Source organism: Penicillium concentricum (genome assembly GCF_028827145.1).
Source record: "Penicillium concentricum strain IBT 3081 chromosome Unknown utg000004l_segment0_segment0, whole genome shotgun sequence".
NCBI classification, from domain to species: Eukaryota; Fungi; Ascomycota; class Eurotiomycetes; order Eurotiales; family Aspergillaceae; genus Penicillium; species Penicillium concentricum.
Window position 1 is genome coordinate 2697460 of NW_026622757.1, and position 17107 is coordinate 2714566.

Genomic DNA, 17107 nt, shown 5'->3' on the forward strand with positions numbered 1-17107 from the left:
ATGTTTGTTTGTCATTTCTATCAGGGTAAATACCCTGCTTCTCATAGATTGAGTCCCAGGCATCAATGATACGAGCGTCGCCATGCAATGCTTTGCGCCAGAGGCGGAAGGTCTAAGGAGAATGAACAACTTCGGTTGCGTCAATACCCCTGGGCTTCAATCAAGTCTGCGCCAGGTAAATCCCTGGGCGCTAAATTATACAAGCGCTGCTCGGAATCTCTTCAGGAAACGAAATTACTGTGCCTTTGTCAATTTTCAATGATACTAACATTGCAATTCGCAGCATTGCACAGTGGGAAACATAAAAAACGCTGGAAAACCACGGTTTCAGTTAGCTATATGGCTACGGGTAGAGGTCTCAGACTATTCTACCCTACGGAGTTCGGTTTCTTTATCCCGCATTCACCCTTCTATTCATTCCCATGTCATTCCTTGATCTACAGGTCTGTGTACGGAATATTGTGGGGAATTGGGAACTTTGAATGCCTGATCTTATGTTTTGCCTGTCATCAGCGCAATGTTGGGTTTCATATTGCAAGGTTTTCCAATATGTCGATCTATAAGTCTCTTCACGCGGTTGTGGCAAGGGCTCGGGAGCCCCCGTGGGGTCCCCCATCCGTCTGGCGTTATTTCCCGCTTGGCAGACAACACAATGGTACAGTAAAACCAGGTATAACGAATCAATTGAGAGAACTGGGATCCGCTTATGACTTCAAATAACATGGATCTTATCTTTGACTTCATTCAAGGCTGTCTGAAGCCTAACTACCTGCAGCAAACTTATGATATTACATAAGCCGTCTATCCAACCTTGTTAATATCTGTTTGCAACTCCAACTCACTCACTACATGTCAATTTTTAGGAGAGAAAAAAAGCTGGATATGAGCCCAATGATCATTGCAATTTGTTCCTCTTATGTTGAACCCCTCACTCGCCTGGGTAGTTCACCTAGGGCTGATGCTATGTTCCCCAACGTCATGACCGTGAATCGTGAGGTCATTGAAACTGCTTTATACCAATTGCTGATATGTACTGCCACCTACGGCCTTCTCTTCTTGAATAATCTCTATATTTTCCCTCGATGCTTGATATCCCGTTTAAGAAGCCTTTACCTACAATCGACTTTGAAAATACATCTGCGATACAATGAGCGGCGATGCGCGCTCCATCGAGCGCCGAGCGTCATCATATCAGCAACACCTGCCGCTTCAATACGAGGAGAATTCATGGAACGGCCCCCCTTCTCCGGTAGTTTTTCCCATCCGATTAAATCAATTTAGAGCCTTGTGGTAACCCCTAACACATCCAAACAGGCAATATATGCTGGCATTTCAACTGAAATTGCGAAGGATGGGACCGTGACACTCGCCATGGCGTTTCGTGATGCCACATATCTCCTTGATTTCTTCCAGAAGACTTTTAAGCCCAGCCGTACCATTCTTTCCGAACTCGGAGACTTTATGATTAACTCGTTGCGCAATTACAGTCATACTCACACGGTGAAGTTCATTGGTTTGGCAATGCCACATAGAATCCCTGATGAATACCCTACGTTACGTGCTCGTCTATGGGCTGAGGTTGATGTGCTCCCCTTGATCATAGACGAGGGAAACAGGGAGGCAAGAGATAATAAGTTCATTTTGGGGCATCCTGAACAGAAATCCTTTTGGAACAGAACTCTCGATGAACAGGCAGAGTCGATGGCCCGCAGATGTGTCCGGTAAGTCGGAGTCTCATTGGTAGACCCGACCCTCATTCAGGTTTTGTTTTTCAACGAATACTAATTGGTCTTGTAGCCTATTTGGGCCTGAGAACATCCCCCTATTGCAGGTTGGCTTTCGAGGCTTGGTGGAGGTAGACACTGGCTTCCGAGTTTGTCTGACCACTCTGCGTGATTTCGAAAAAACAGTGAGCAAAAAGACGTGGGATGCGATTGAGTACTACGCCAAAGATATTATACATCGGAGGGTGAAGATCGCCTTCTTCAGCGCAACCCCTCAAGGCGGAGGTGTAGCTCTTATGAGACATGCGTTGGTCCGATTCTCTCACGCGCTAGGGACTGATGTGAAATGGTATGGGTGCCCCTCCCGAAAATATCTGTGAAATCAGCGGATGCAGGATTAACATCCGGGATAGGTATGTGCCAAAGCCTCGCCCAGGTGTTTTCCGTGTGACCAAAACAAACCACAACATCCTACAGGGTGTTCAGCACGAAGGAGAACGACTCACCGAGGAGAACTGGGCCCACGTCACCGACTGGATTCATGAGAACGCCAATCGGTACTGGTTGACTGAGGGAGGTCCCTTGGATCATTCTTCAAGGGGGGAGCAGATGTGATTATTATTGATGACCCTCAGATGCCCGCCTTAATACCTCTGGCCAAGAAGATGGACCCAGACAGGCCGGTTATCTTCCGAAGCCACATTTCAATCCACACGGACCTGATCTCCCAGCCAGGTTCTCCACAGGAAGAAGCCTGGAACCGGATGTGGCAACAGATCAAAGATGCCGATATTTTCATCAGTCATCCAGTGAGGACCTTCGTGCCACAGAATGTACCTCGACAGACAGTCGGCTATATGGCTCCATCAACAGACTGGTAAAGCGCCCCTGGTTTTATTTAAACTTACAAGGGTAACATTATATTCCAGGCTGGACGGATTGAATAAGAATATGCGCGATTGGGATGTCGCTTTCTACGGGCGTGTGTTCAATGGTATATGTAGAAACTCGGCCATGACCACCATCAACTATCCTGAAGGTAAGATATCAGCCATCGATTTATTACCATGTCACGTGTTTGTGTTGACTTGCGTTGCCGAAAAAGACGAGTATATCACTCAAATTGCGCGGTTTGATCCATCTAAGGGAATTCCGGAAGTCGTGGAATCATATGTCAAGTTCCACGAGCGCTTCACGATGGCGCTACCCGACAAGAAGCCACCCAAGCTATTAATTTGTGGACATGGTTCCATTGATGACCCCGACGGAACCTCAATCCATGATGCCGTGGTGTCCCACGTCCGGGAGAATCTCCCCCACTTGGCGGACTACATCTGTGTCGCCCGACTCGGCCCATCGGACCAGGTGCTGAATGCACTTCTCTCGAAGGCCAAGGTTGTCTTGCAGCTGTCTACACACGAAGGTTTCGAGGTCAAGGTCTCCGAAGCCATCCACAAGGGAAAGCCGGTCATTGCAACTAAGGTTGGTGGTATCCCGCTGCAGGTGGCGGCAGGGAGGAATGGCTTTTTGGTGGAAGTTGGCGACACCGATGCAGTAGCCCAACATCTTTTTGATCTGATAACCAACGATAAGCTCTACAACGAGATGCACCAGTTCGCGGTGCAGCATGTCTGCGATGAAGTGAGCACGGTCGGCAACATGCTGAACTGGCTGTACCTGGCATCGAGGCTCTCAAAAGGTGAGAGGATCAAACCCAATGAACAGTGGATCAACGACATGGCACGCGCCAGTGCGGGGCAGGAGTACGCCCCTGGCGAGAACAGGTTGAACCGCGCGCTTGACCCCGAGAAGGTGGTTAAATGAGACCATGAAAGACCACTTCGCCGAATTCTGGACAAAGGAATTTTCGAAGGTGTCTAAAGTATTCTCACCCCATTTCGTTTTAAAAAATACCATATTAGCTAGGAGAATAGCGTATAGGGCTATATGGCTTTACCTTAGCCTAGCTACGCATACGCTTCGCCATAAACCGCAATTGGAGCTAAACCTTCGCCATGTATAAAATTGAGGTCTTAGCATATATAATTCTACTTATTTATCACTATAAATTACTATCTCTTTTAACCTCATCTTAGATACTCTTCTAAAAACCAGCTTAAATAGACTAATAATGCGTTAAATTAAGTGTTAACTTTTTACATATTTTACCTTCGAGATATATATTCAATAGTAGTGTAAGTTAAGTGATTTTCCTTAAAAAGTAAAAGCGAGGGTTCTACAAGAGCATCATTTTAACATGGCTAGTGTGTTCCCATATCATATGCCACTAGAAACATAACATGGGGATGCAAGTTGACCAACCCTTAAAATATCAAGATACTGCTGCGGGCCACCAAGCGCCTTTGTCGAGTTATCCTTGTCCTGATCGTACCAGCCAGCGCCAACTTCGAATTTGATAACAATACCTACATCTAGGATTACTGCTACGGATAGTAGTATAAAAAGACGTATACTTTCCTGAGTCAGAAGAAATGTGAAGTAAAAGGGAGTGAAAAATAACAGAGAGGCTAAGGCCAATGTAAACTTTCTCAAAATTCGGTGATATATCAATTTGTATAGCACGAAAAGCTTCATTTTACCTGCACTGAGCACTGACTGAGCCTGAGCCTGAGCACTCTCATAAAAGCGGCAGCAGCTCAAATAGGAAAGCCAGGGAAAATTCGGTACGTATAGATGCATATGTCAGACTGGGATATGGCCCCCCTAGGCCATAAATGAGAACCGAGGCTTCTTTCACGGTCTAGTGATGTTTTGCAGTATTATTTCCCGCAACATATGTACAACATAACTAGTTAACATCATGTAGGTAGTTACTTAGCCAAATTTATTGAGATGTACGCCTGACAGAACAGGCTGCAACCTTGGAACTTCCCAAAGGTGGGTCCAATACTAGATGATTGGCTCGGGATAGCCGTTCGTCCCGCGACGCACCACATTTTGGAACATCACAAGTCCTCACTCTTATTCAGTTGTGAATTAATGCCCTGGAATTTCATCGCACTGCTGTTCCTGATAAACGTGTTAGCGCTCCTTGTGGGGTACCATGTCTGGTGTCACTTACACGGTTGGTGGACGCCTCGTATAGGTCCTGCATGAAGCCAACTCAGGGGTAGCGTCGACAGCAAAGTGGAAACTTCAACGGCTCTGGGCAACCTATCAAGGGCCGACTTTTCGATTATGCAGAGGGATGTCCTCTTGCTGTCAGCATGCGTACATATCTACGTGCTATCCTTGGGTTCTAGTCACTGTGGTGGCTTCTCATCATAGAGCCCCTGCGTGCGATAAATGTCAGAATTATATTTAGTAGTGTACTGGCCCACCTACCGTACGGCGTACTCCGTACCTCGCACGGTTGTTAATTACCCCACTCGATGCGTGGCTTGCTGAGTGAGACTGGATAACGGCGCTGTAATATCGCCATTGGCTTGGAAAGGCCAGACCCCTCTTCAAGTCCATCCCCCAGCCGCTTTTCGCTTGCGCCGAGCTTTCAGCCGCACCGATCTGGAATTCAACATTATACCATTCAAATTCTCGTCCTTCCCTGGTTTTCCATTGACAACGGGAAGAATCGGCAAGGCCCAATCAGGCAACCGATATTTCACCATTAGCTCGGACCAAGCGAAACCCGAAATATCATCCAATGGGTGCAGTTCAAGATGATGGCGAGTATAATTTGCAGGAGGCATGGGACAAGGCGTGCACGTCCTTTGCGGGTACAGCCAAAATCGACCTCACTGCAACACCGAAGTTCTCTGTCGACGAAGTCCTCGATCAAATTCGTACGAAACAGGATGATGATGATGAGAAAAACAACAAGTATGCCGCTGCAAAAGATGTGATTGGCAAGACATTGAAATTTATCACACTGCTGGGTGGGATCGCTGCCCAGGGTGCGAGTATGGTAAGTGACTATAATCTCCACGCGTGACGTTGCTAATAGTCATGACTTAGGTATTTGCGCCAGCCGGGCTCTGCTTCAATGCAATTTCATATCTAATTGATACTGGAGCAAAATTCAAACGTATTTTCAGCAGCCTGGCCGAGTTGTTCCGCCGCATCTCCGATGTGCTCGAACGCTGCAAAATCTATATGCGCCTGCCCGCGGACGCAGTTGACGTCTCCCTCCGAAAGATTATCAATGAGGAGCTAGTGTGCTTTGTCGACATTTGCGCACTGTCGATTAAGGTTCTCAAGGGCCACAAGGTCTTGATCGCGCTCAAGGTATTTGCCTTCGATGGTGACGAAGGCGTGAGAGGCCAGCTGGCTCGTCTGGCCACGCTAGTTGAGCGCGAGTCTCAGATGCGGGACACACTAGGGTTCGAGTCTCAGAAGATGAGCGAAAGAAACATCATTGAGAACAGGGATGGTACCATAAAAGTCAACGTGACAGTCGATAAGCTGCTCAACATTGAGAAGAAGAAAGATGCAGAGACTGCCTCAAAGAGGCTTCTGGAGAATATCGATTCCAGTCTGGACAATCCGAGCGAGGCATTCAAAGTCGTTGAAAAGACCCTGCGACGCCTCCTGGGTGACCAGGTTCAGGGGAGCGGAGAGTGGCTTCGGAGTGATCCACTGTATGCTGAGTGGGCGTCTCACAAAAATTCGCCGTTCTCGGTCTTTGGTATCTCTGGGGCTGAAGGATATGGCAAATCGTTCCTCTTTGCAAGTATCGTCAAATACCTACAAGAAGCACAACCTCAATCTGAAAATGATATGAGGTGCATTTCCACTGCCTACCATATCTTCGACCAAGAGGGGGAACAACCAACTCTGATCCAGGCCCTCAAAGTGCTTGCGTGGCAGATCGCCGACCAAGATATTGTTTACCGCAAAGATGTGAGCTCTGTGAAAGCAACTGGTATTAACCAGATAAGAGATCTTTGGGACCTTCTCTTTGCCAAATCACAGAAGAGCGACTCCACGTTCTTTCTTCTCCTGGATGGCATTGATCAGATAGAGAAGAGCGAACTTAAAGAGTTTGTCCAGGTTTTAGAGGAATTGCATGCTAGCTCTGAGACCTGGTCGCAATTCAAGCTCCGCATTCTCATCACTGGACGAAATGACACGATGAGCAAGGTCAAAGGTCAGCTCAGCGGAGGGATGTCAACAATCGAGGTGGCATCCGAAAACAACGATGATGTAGACAAGTTCATAATTGACCGCATGAACAAGATGGATATTCTGAGCGACTCGTCAGATCAAGTACTCTCACTTCAACACGAGATCCTACAAAATCTGAAGACCAATACCCATGGCGATTTCGTCAATATAGGCCTCTTACTGCATGAGATCAGCGGGAAGCAGCGTCCTAGTGAGATCAGGGATATTTTATCCCGCTCGGGAGGCAAACGATCCGACACTATCACGAGAAAGATTCAACGCCTAAACGAGACACTCAACGAAGAAGACATCTCGGACCTGAATGTCCTCCTCACATGGATTATCTTTGGTCGGATTGGACAAACTCTCAATCAACTAGAGGCACTCCTCTTCCTGAAGGCCGGGGAGTCATCTCTTCGGCCTCTGGCAGAAAAAATAAATGACCAATATTCCTCACTCCTCCAAATCGAGGGAGAACCGCATCCCATAACTAAGATCATCCCAACCAGCTCGTATGTGGTCATAGTCTCGGAATCAATAGATGAGTTCCTACGAATGGATGATCAGTCGGACAACCCTGAAGAAGCCTCAGACCTAGATCTTAATGGCGATATCAACGAAAGCGAAGTCAGGATTGTCCGTCGGTTCTTGGAGTCGGTCTGCGATCCCAGCTTGTTCTCCAAATTCGGGTTCGAAGAGTTCTTCCAGCGGAAACTCAAAGGAAAACTGGCCCGAGTCGGCGTTGACATCAACAACGTTAATTTTGATCTGCTTTCAACGTGTGTGGAGGTTATAAACCACGAGGAATCTCCAAAATTAGCTTCTCTGCTCGAGTACGCGTATCGTTATTTCCCCGACCATCTTCAACAAGTGAGCCCCGATTCAGTGACGCAGCGACAGAAAAGGGTAGCTCTTGGTCTGCAGTTAGGCAGTCTCTTTACAGACGAAGAGACAATTAAAAAATGGTGGAAACCATACGAGCTTTGGACATGGCGTGATTGGATCTACACGGACGGATTTGCCGAAGCTGCATTGAAGTGGCTTCAACACCCTTCGATCACCAAAAGCCTTCCGGGTGATCAAAGAAAATGGGTGAAAAGTTTGAGTTCCAAGTCCGATCCTGATGCAGATATTCTGGAACACATTGCAAAGTACACTGCCCGTCTCTGGTTGAAATCGGGTCTTAGTGAAGAACAGCTTGCCGATTGTTTCGCAATAGTTCATGCACATATCACCAAGGTGTGTCCTTAATAAAATAGCTCCCACTCTAGCAAGACTCGAAGTTAATTGATTCATCAGATTGAAAATCGCAAAAACCCCCAGATCCAAAGGTCACGCTCTGACCCGGACCCCGAAGATCTCGACGTCTCCCAGATTCTCGATGCCGCTGAATGGTCGCGACAAAAGCTCGGACTGGATGGTCTAGGATACTACGAGACCCGCAACTTAGCGTGCACATTCAGAAGGTACAAGAAATACCCCGAGTCCATTGAATATTTCAAACTCTCGTGCTCGCTCCGGGAGTACAACTGGCTCTCGCAATGGGGCCTCGCAAACTCGTATGCATGCCAGAAGGAATTCGCGCTTGCGATGGAGGCAATAGAAGCCGCAAAGAATGTTATCATGTGTGGCGATATACGCGATGATGATTCTGAGTTAATAGGAATGAACCGTGATCTGGCTAAGTACAACGAGGAGTTGGGTGATAGAAACAAATCGTTTGCGCTATACGAGGAAATGCTGCGAAATGACCCGAATGACATCTTCGCTATGCTGGAGATCACGATGCACTTCCACAAAATCAAGGACTCCGAGGGCCTACTCAAATTCCTCGATTCACTCAAGGCCTCCATAGACGATTCAACCGGTCTAGACCGGCGAACGTTGATGTTCCATGACACCTACTCCCACGATGGGTATCACGAGGCAATGCTCGCTCTGGGATCTGATGGCAAGGCCTTTGACGTTATATTCGAAAGCTATCAAGTAGCAATTGTTGCCGCTAAAGAGCGGCTCGCCAAAGCGATCAGTGAGGGTCTCAACTACGAAGACATATACCATGATATCTGCGAGGTGGAGCTCACGCGAAGGCTTGCGCATCTTTGCTACGAGAATGGCTCCGACAACGTCGAGCGGAGGGAATTTGCTATCGAACAGTTAGAGCAAATCCTACAGATTGAGGAAAGGTCCGAAGGAGGGTTCTTCGCATGGGTGAAAAACACGGTCCGTGAAAAGCTCACGACCATGTTCTTCCGTGAGGCGATGTTGGATCAAAACACCGCACCCACCTATCTAGAGCGACTGGAACAGCTGGCCAAATTCAAGCCTACATCTATTGACGACGACGAACGCCCTGATATCTATGCAACGCAACTTATCGCACGGTACCACGCGCTCCAAGGTGATGAAAAGAAAGCCAAAGATGCCCTGCGCTTGTACATCAAACGCAATATCGACATTCTCTCTGACGATGATCCGTCAAACGACTGGCAAGGTCATCTGGGTTTAGCGATATATCTCATGTTCGCGGGCCAGGACGTAGACTGCGTCGCCGCTTGGTCGTTGCTTGCTCCTCCTTACGACCCACAGATCGATTCAGATTCACCGGAGACCGAGATATGGCCGGAACCTACGCGCTTGTGGGAGAAATGTTTTGGCTGCCTTGATCGTATTGTTAACGCAGATGATATTTATGTTTGCAGAGAGTGCAACAATGCCAAGTTTCACGCACACTGTTACACCATGCTACGAGAAGGAACCCTCGCGGGGGCGGTCTGCGGCAAGGATCATGAAATGGTGCATGTCCCACCATATGATCCCGCCGAGCGCGAAAGAGTTGGCGAGGGTAACGTCCTGGTTGGAGAGGAAGTCATCCCGGTTACTGAGTGGCTCCAGCGACTCAAGGAGAACTGGGATATTTCTTCATGATTGTACGCATGCAACGAGTTTGTTACTGTTAAGCATGCCTCTGGTGGTAGCATTTTGTTTTCTTAGTTTCTTTCTTTGAACCACGTTGAAATGAAATTCAATTGATCAATCCGAAAAAGAAATACCCGATGTAGGATGACGATACCGTGCGTGTTAGTCTTCCATGAGGATCAGTATTTACCGTTGGGCTCAATATATTTTTATCAACCCCATATCCTAAATGTTTCTAGTGGTTGGGCCATGTATATCAGCTGCGTTTGATCAATTTATATTAGGATCAATCAAATGTAGCGTCTCATGAGTATGGAAAGTCTCATAGCACAATATATATTTCACATGCTTTATTATATCTTTGGTAACTAAATCAAAAAATTAAAATTGACATCAGCATCAACACCAAACAAACACCACAGCACATATCAAACGCTCCTTGAGCTTGATACAGCAGTGTTTCGGCTTTTATCAACATCCATATGGGACAGTGGACTAATTCCGCCATCTGGGTGACTATGCTGAAACATCAGTAGAGGGCAGACCCTTCTCGTAAAAAATAGCCCCTTCAGGATTGGTAATTGGCTCCCAAGTCAATGCTGAAGACTGCCACTTCCCCGAATAGTGCAATTCAGTAAGGTCAAGTTGGAATTTGAACCTAAACAGTACCATAGTCATCCCTAGTGAGTTGTTCATTTCCTCCACATGGTAACAAGCGAGTCTCGTACGTGCAGAAGCGAAGCCAGAGCTAGTCATTTTTAAGTTACATGGCACCTCGTACTTCTTTAGCCCCATGAACACGAGATGCCCAGAGAAGCAGGGGCTCAACCCGAGTCTTGGCTAAAAATGTACGAGCTCGATCGTCCGAGAATATTACTGTATTGGGCCATTTAAGAGTTCAGCGGGATAAACAGCCACCTTTCGATCATTAACGCGGGGGTTAACATTAAGTCCATAAATAGATTCAGGGTCGTATTTACCTCAGGGAGATAAACATCTTCACGATAGTGTGACTTTATCTAGTTTTTTTCAAGGTGGAGTATATCAACATAGTCGTCCTTTTGTTGGGAGGAGGACTATACTAACCGGGGAGCATGGCGTAAATGTCATCTTGAATCTCTTTTGCTTTGAACGCAGTATCCTAGATAGGTGCCAAAATGAGAATACGAGAATCCCTACATGATTTGTTCTTTTTCTCGTTCTTCTAACCCTAAAGAGAACTATCTTAACTTTGATGAACATAACCACCTCAACACCTCCACCTTTTCGAAAGTGGATAATCTACCAATTCTCCAAGTAGTTACTAATAGCTATCGTATTCCATCTTGGCGATTGGAATCATGGCCCTATCGATGATGGTGATCTCTCGTGATGAGTTCTATTCTGGCTTCACTCGGCACAATACGAGGATTGGCATCAATGAAGTTACATCTTTCACTTTATTAGAGCAGACTCGATGCTACCTAAGAAGCTATATAAAAAACTACTTTTCCTCGCATCTACACTCCTGACCATCCTCTCAAACACAATCAAATCTATCTCAATCTCAATCTCAATACCAAATATTCAACCCACATTTACCTTGTCAACTCGCCGTTGAAGCCTTTCAACTCCTAAAAACTCAACCTTCAACTTCTAACAAAATGAAGTTCACCGCTACCACCCTTGCTGCCATTGTTGCTGTTCTCCCTCTGACCAACGCCTGGATTTTCTCCACCTGCAGCCGGCAGTGGGACGGCGAATACAACAAGGGCTGCACCAAGTCTTCCTGCAAGGCCGGTGACAAAATTGACTGGGAGAACCAATGGTTCTCAGACTGTACTCTTCGTGTCTACAGCGACAGCTCCTGCAAGAAGCAGATTGGAATTGCTTCCGATGACTGGAATGATCACAAATTGAGCAAGAGCATGGGTAGCTTCCGTGTTTCGGGCTGTCCCAAGGACTAGGCTGTTCATTTAAGTTGTGATGGATATGGATAAAGATGAGGGAGGTGATGGGATGCTGGGCAATGCGGGGAGGGAGAGCGGTATTCATTTAGGTTGATATTCACTCTTTGGTGTCAAATAGTATGGGTTGGTCTTAACCTTTACGGCTGTTTTTTAGCTAGCACTAAGTCCCAGGCCTTTTGAAACGATGTTACACCTAGATCTGCCACTTCCCAGGTTCCGTTTATGTATATCACGTACCTCATACCCCGCAGCTACGGGAGACTTCGTATATAACTTGAAATAAGGTTGTGTCAATAGACGGCCCCCAGAAACCTCTGTATATCCGTCGGATTATCCAGTAGGTATGTAAAGCGCACATACAATAGCTAGCCATACAGAGCTTCCAATGTTCATTTTACCCTAGGAGGCCACTCAACCGGTATTGTAGATAGATATAATTATGGACATATACATATCAATGAATGACTTATACCATGAGACTGGCAGAAAAGAGGCAAGTTAAAGACTTTCGTTGCTGAAAGTGGTAGTTCCCTTACTTTCCCAAAAAAAAGATATTTCAAAGACCGTCCAGCACCACGGGAGTCGCCCGTGGACACCCATGGATCTACATTAAAGTCTGACCAATCAGAGTAGAGTATGAAACGTGGTTCTATTTTTCCGTAGTGCCTGATTGGAAGATTTCTGCCAAACTTCCCGTTTCATTCCACCGCTTTTCTAATTTATTGGCCAGGCTCCCCTCGGGTCCGATTGAAACATCAGCAGTTCCAACCTTCCAATTTTGGAAGGTAGCGAGCTGTTTGTGTGCACTTGTTTCTTTCAACACATTTTTCTAACCGAAGGTCCGGTGCGAACTTCTTGATGATCTTCCACTTTCTTAGGAAAAAGCAAATATCTTATCTTTAGCAATATCTCGGACCTATCGCTGACGCCGAGGCCAACGCAATGTTACGCCCACACCCTCAGAAATATCATGTCAGCTTTGGCACATCTAGAGAGCGAGAATTCTATAAGTAATCTTTCACCTTTGTTTACCTGCACAAGGTTATCCTCCCACCTTGCGATCTATGACACTCAACCGAGGTCCCGGAGGCTAACCGTGCGCCCTGCTATCGCAGGTATTTACCGCCTTATCATCTCAAACCACACGCCCTACAACACATCGGGCCTAGCACACTATCAAAAGAATATGTCGCTCGATCCTCGGCGGACGCCGTTCTGACGGCATTCGCCCAACTAGGCACCTTGCGACTGAATGCGCAACGTTCGTTGATCTCGCTCTTCGGTCGCCATGAGCAACACGTTCTCACCGAAGCCACTCGAACCCTGAGTCTGCAGAATGATGGCGATCATAATGCACAGGATGAGCTTTGGGTCGGGAGCTGTACTATGTCATATGATCGCAGCCTGTGTAAATCGGTTATGAATTATACGCCAAATACGTCAGACCCCAGCGAGGGAGTTTTTGTTGTGCCCGATCTCGCCATAGATAACACATTCAAGGACCATATCGATGTGACTACATTCCCAAACATTCGATTCCTCGCGTCAAGTCCCATCATCAGTCCGAAAGGTGTTGTGATTGGAGCCTATACGATCTTGGATGACCAACCTCATGACCCCCTAGACGCAGTGTCACTCCAATTTCTGGTCGATATTGCAGCTACCGTCATGGATTATCTGGGAACTAGTCACTCAAAGGTCCAGCATTTCCGCAGTGAGCGCATGATTGTTGGCCTTGGAAGTTTTCTGGAGGGAAAAGGCAGTCTGCGCAACTCATGGGTTCTCGACACTGACCTTCCGCAAGCTACATTCGATGAAATCGACCATACAGAGGGGCATGTCAATCGAGAACAGCAAGAAAAACAAGTTTCGCATAACGAGACTCGGTCCATGGCTCAGAATGCACGAAGCCACCTGCCCTTTCGCCCATACAACCTTCACATCCCTCGAAAAACGACCCTGCAAGGGAATAGGGAGCAATATCAGTCACCTTCCAATTCGACCACTAGCAAGAGAGATGCCAAGGCCTCATCGAAACTTAAAGAAGTTTCTCAAGCGGCCATGGCAATCGGAAATGACCAGTCAATCCAACAAACACCCAAAGATGATTATACTGCCAAAGTAAACGAAACATTTGGACGTGCAGCCAATCTCATCCGCGAGAGTATCGAAGTTGAGGCAGTCGTCTTTTTCAACGCCAATTTCGGCTCTCAGGGAGCTTTAGTGACCAATGCGAGGTCTGACACGGAAGGCAGTGGTTTTGAAAGCTGTTCTTCCGGCGATGAGGGCAAATTCCGAGACTCACCCCAATGTTCATTCGAAGATCAAGAGTCTTTTGATCCGGAGCAAGCTGAAAGCTCTGGCAAAGCTACGTTGAACCCGTGTGAAATACTCGGATTTGCCACTTCGAATACATCTAGCGTGAATGACCAGTTGACGGAGGATAACAAAATTGCTTTGTCGGAGTCATTTCTTGGGGGACTTTTACGCCGATATCCTCGGGGGAAGATTTTCAATTTTGGTGAAGATGGAACAATCTCCTCTGATGATACGAGTGATGGTGTTTTCAAACGATTTTTGCGACCTCCTAAGGGCAAGAGGTACAAAAAAACACGGAAGTCACTTTTGCGCCAGGATGCCCAGACCTTGCTTCAACTCGCCCCAGAGTCTCGAAGCATCGTCTTCTCGCCGTTATGGGACTCGCACAAAAGTAGATGGTATTCGGGGGCTCTGACGTGGACAAAAGCACGTCACCGTGTCTTCACTTCAAATGATGAGTTAGCATTCCTCTTGACATTCGGAACAAGTGTCATGGCGGAAGTGCACCGACTCGGTGCTCATTTCGCTGACCGAGCAAAATCAGACTTGCTCTCAGGACTCAGTCATGAATTTCGATCCCCTCTGCATGGCATTTTCGGAACCGCAGAACTCTTGAATGACACTGTCATGGACGCGCTACAACGAGGATTCCTTCATACGATCTCTTCTTGTGCATTCACACTGTTAGGCTCTATCAATCAACTCCTTGAGTATGCTAGTATCAATGATGCTCGACCAAACTCTGCTGCCAAACTCCCCGGCGGCGCTATCTATGAAATTCCCGCCGACCAGAAAGTGGCCGCAGTCCGCCGTTCGTCGCAGTCCGGCAAAATTGATGTCGACACTTGTGTCGAACTTGACGCTATTGTTGAAGACGCAGTTGAAACGGTCTTCGCTGGATATTCCTTCTTCAACGGTTCACAATCCCCTCTTCATGGTGTCGCTGGCGCTTCTACCCTGGGTAGCAAAGATCTCGACAGAGGGAGTGGAGTCAAGGTGATCTTGGATATTGATCGCACCCACAGTTGGAAGTTTTCAACACAGGCTGGGGCTTGGCATGTCATTCTCACAAACATATTTGGCAATGCCTTGAAATTCACTCAAAATGGTTATATCCACATATCTATGAAGGCCTCCCCAGCCAGATACAGAAAAGATGGCGAGGTCAGAAGCTCTACAGTCACAGTGACTGTAAAGGACACTGGATCTGGGATTGACCCGGAATTTCTGAAAAATGGACTATTCAATGCTTTCTCGCAGGAAGATAGCACGACAACCGGCAATGGTATTGGATTGAACATCACACGACGAATGATCGTATCGCTTGGCGGCGATATTCACGTCAACTCCGAGAAAAAGGTTGGCACTGAGTTCATAACAACTGTGACCCTTAATCATGCGTCTACTCCGGACAACCTCGACGCGTTGAATAGTCACTCTCCTATCACCATGACGCAAAGACTCCTCGCACGCACAAAAACCATTGGAATCTTAGGTCTCGGCACTTCTGAATTAGGCACAGCTCTATACACATCGCTACAGAAGCTGTGTCAAGACTGGTTCTCCATGGAAGTTCTTTTAGTGGAGTCTTCACAAACACAATTCGCCCACTGTGACTTGTACATCTCACCTCACGAATATCTGGATATAGGGAATATGGAGATTAGGGCCATTGCGCCAGGTCCAGGTGCTCGATTTTCTTCGCCTGTCATCATAATATGCCCATCCCCGCGGACTGCACACTCGATGTCTGTCCGAGCTCAAAATTGCGGGGATTCACATGTGCTCGAGTTCATTAGCCAACCCTGCGGACCACGCAAGTTGGCAAAAACACTAGAAACATGTATTAAACGTCAGAAGCTGCGATTTGATTCCCTCCGGGGCAGAGATTACGTATCGGATTGCTCAACGAGCTTTGCAGCCGATCTCTGTCCCAGTGAGCCTGAAATGGACTCGCTTCTTAGCCTATCGTCAAATGGAGACCCAAGCGAACAACCCACGATCAACATGATATTAGATTCAGAAACATCCAGTCAGGTCTCGAGAGGAACTTACGAGGTGAGAGACTTTCGAGAGGATGTTGATGCCTCGATTTCTCTATCTGAAGTCACGACGAGTCACAATACAACCACCAATGAGGGGAATTATCCCGTGTCAAACCTTCCAACAACCGTTCTTCTTGTGGATGACAATGAGATCAATCTCAGAATCCTTATTGCTTTTATGAAGAAGTTGAAGTGCGATTATCTTATTGCGCAAAATGGACAAGAAGCCCTCGATGTTTTCAAGGCCAATTTCGCTGCTATCGGAATGATCTTTATGGGTATGTTTCTGAAGAATTTACCCCAATATCCTTTGGCAATCTAATATTCTCGACAGATATTTCCATGCCGGTAATGGACGGGCTGGAATCTACTAGGCAAATTCGCGAGTTTGAGAGAACATTGAAACCCAAATCCCATGTCATGATTGCTGCTTTGACTGGCGTTGCGCAAGCCGACATGCAACGCGACGCGATCGGGTCTGGTATGGATTTATTCCTCACCAAACCCGTACGGCTGAAGGGTTTAGTGCCAATAATCAAGGGCATATTGCCCCCGACCCATGCACTATGGCAAGAGTCATAATCGATTCAAGCCCTAACATGGTACATCTTGTGCTCTTTGATGTGAGAACAGCATCTATATACGACCAACTTTCCTGCTAAAGCCATGCAAATTGCTTATTTAACATACCCCGCTCAATTAGCCTATTCTATATTTGTACATATAACAATACACGCAGTAATGTACAGTCATCCTGTTTATTAGATCTAATTATGGTTCTGCTATTAAAACTATTAAAACGAATTCTTCATGGAGGTCCTTTCATCCCGGGTGCGGCGATATTGTTGATGCCGGAATTGTGAGACAGAAGCATATGGATGTGAAGCTGTCATATAGCAATGAGTTCAAGGTAGCGAGCGACATGACATAGTTCGCTGCTCGAAGTGTATGTAGAGACATCAATTAACAACAAGAAAGTTATATTCCCACACAATGGCATAGGTCTATCAAGTCCAAAATTCCAGCGCCC

The 17107-nt window shown here is 46.8% G+C and overlaps 4 protein-coding genes across 4 annotated transcripts; all 4 read left to right on the forward strand.

The window, feature by feature from the left end:
• Positions 1-1147: 1147 nt before the first annotated feature.
• On the forward strand, positions 1148-3548 carry N7517_009991 (uncharacterized protein; the record flags this gene model as incomplete). Its single annotated transcript, XM_056727714.1, has 7 exons — positions 1148-1249; positions 1315-1721; positions 1798-2073; positions 2138-2281; positions 2404-2601; positions 2654-2763; positions 2830-3548. 7 exons carry the CDS (start codon positions 1148-1150, stop codon positions 3546-3548), a joined length of 1956 nt encoding a protein of 651 aa, XP_056576286.1.
• Positions 3549-5385: 1837 nt separating this feature from the next.
• On the forward strand, positions 5386-9773 carry N7517_009992 (Tetratricopeptide-like helical; the record flags this gene model as incomplete). Its single annotated transcript, XM_056727715.1, has 3 exons — positions 5386-5646; positions 5697-8084; positions 8145-9773. 3 exons carry the CDS (start codon positions 5386-5388, stop codon positions 9771-9773), a joined length of 4278 nt encoding a protein of 1425 aa, XP_056576287.1.
• Positions 9774-11407: 1634 nt separating this feature from the next.
• Positions 11408-11710, forward strand: N7517_009993 (uncharacterized protein; the record flags this gene model as incomplete). The annotated part of the gene is made up of 1 exon (XM_056727716.1): positions 11408-11710. One exon carries the CDS (start codon positions 11408-11410, stop codon positions 11708-11710), a length of 303 nt encoding a protein of 100 aa, XP_056576288.1.
• Positions 11711-12655: 945 nt separating this feature from the next.
• Positions 12656-16659, forward strand: N7517_009994 (hybrid sensor histidine kinase/response regulator; the record flags this gene model as incomplete). The annotated part of the gene is made up of 3 exons (XM_056727717.1): positions 12656-12723; positions 12829-16355; positions 16412-16659. The coding sequence occupies 3 exons, from the start codon at positions 12656-12658 to the stop codon at positions 16657-16659; spliced, it is 3843 nt and encodes a 1280-aa protein (XP_056576289.1).
• Positions 16660-17107: the final 448 nt, after the last annotated feature.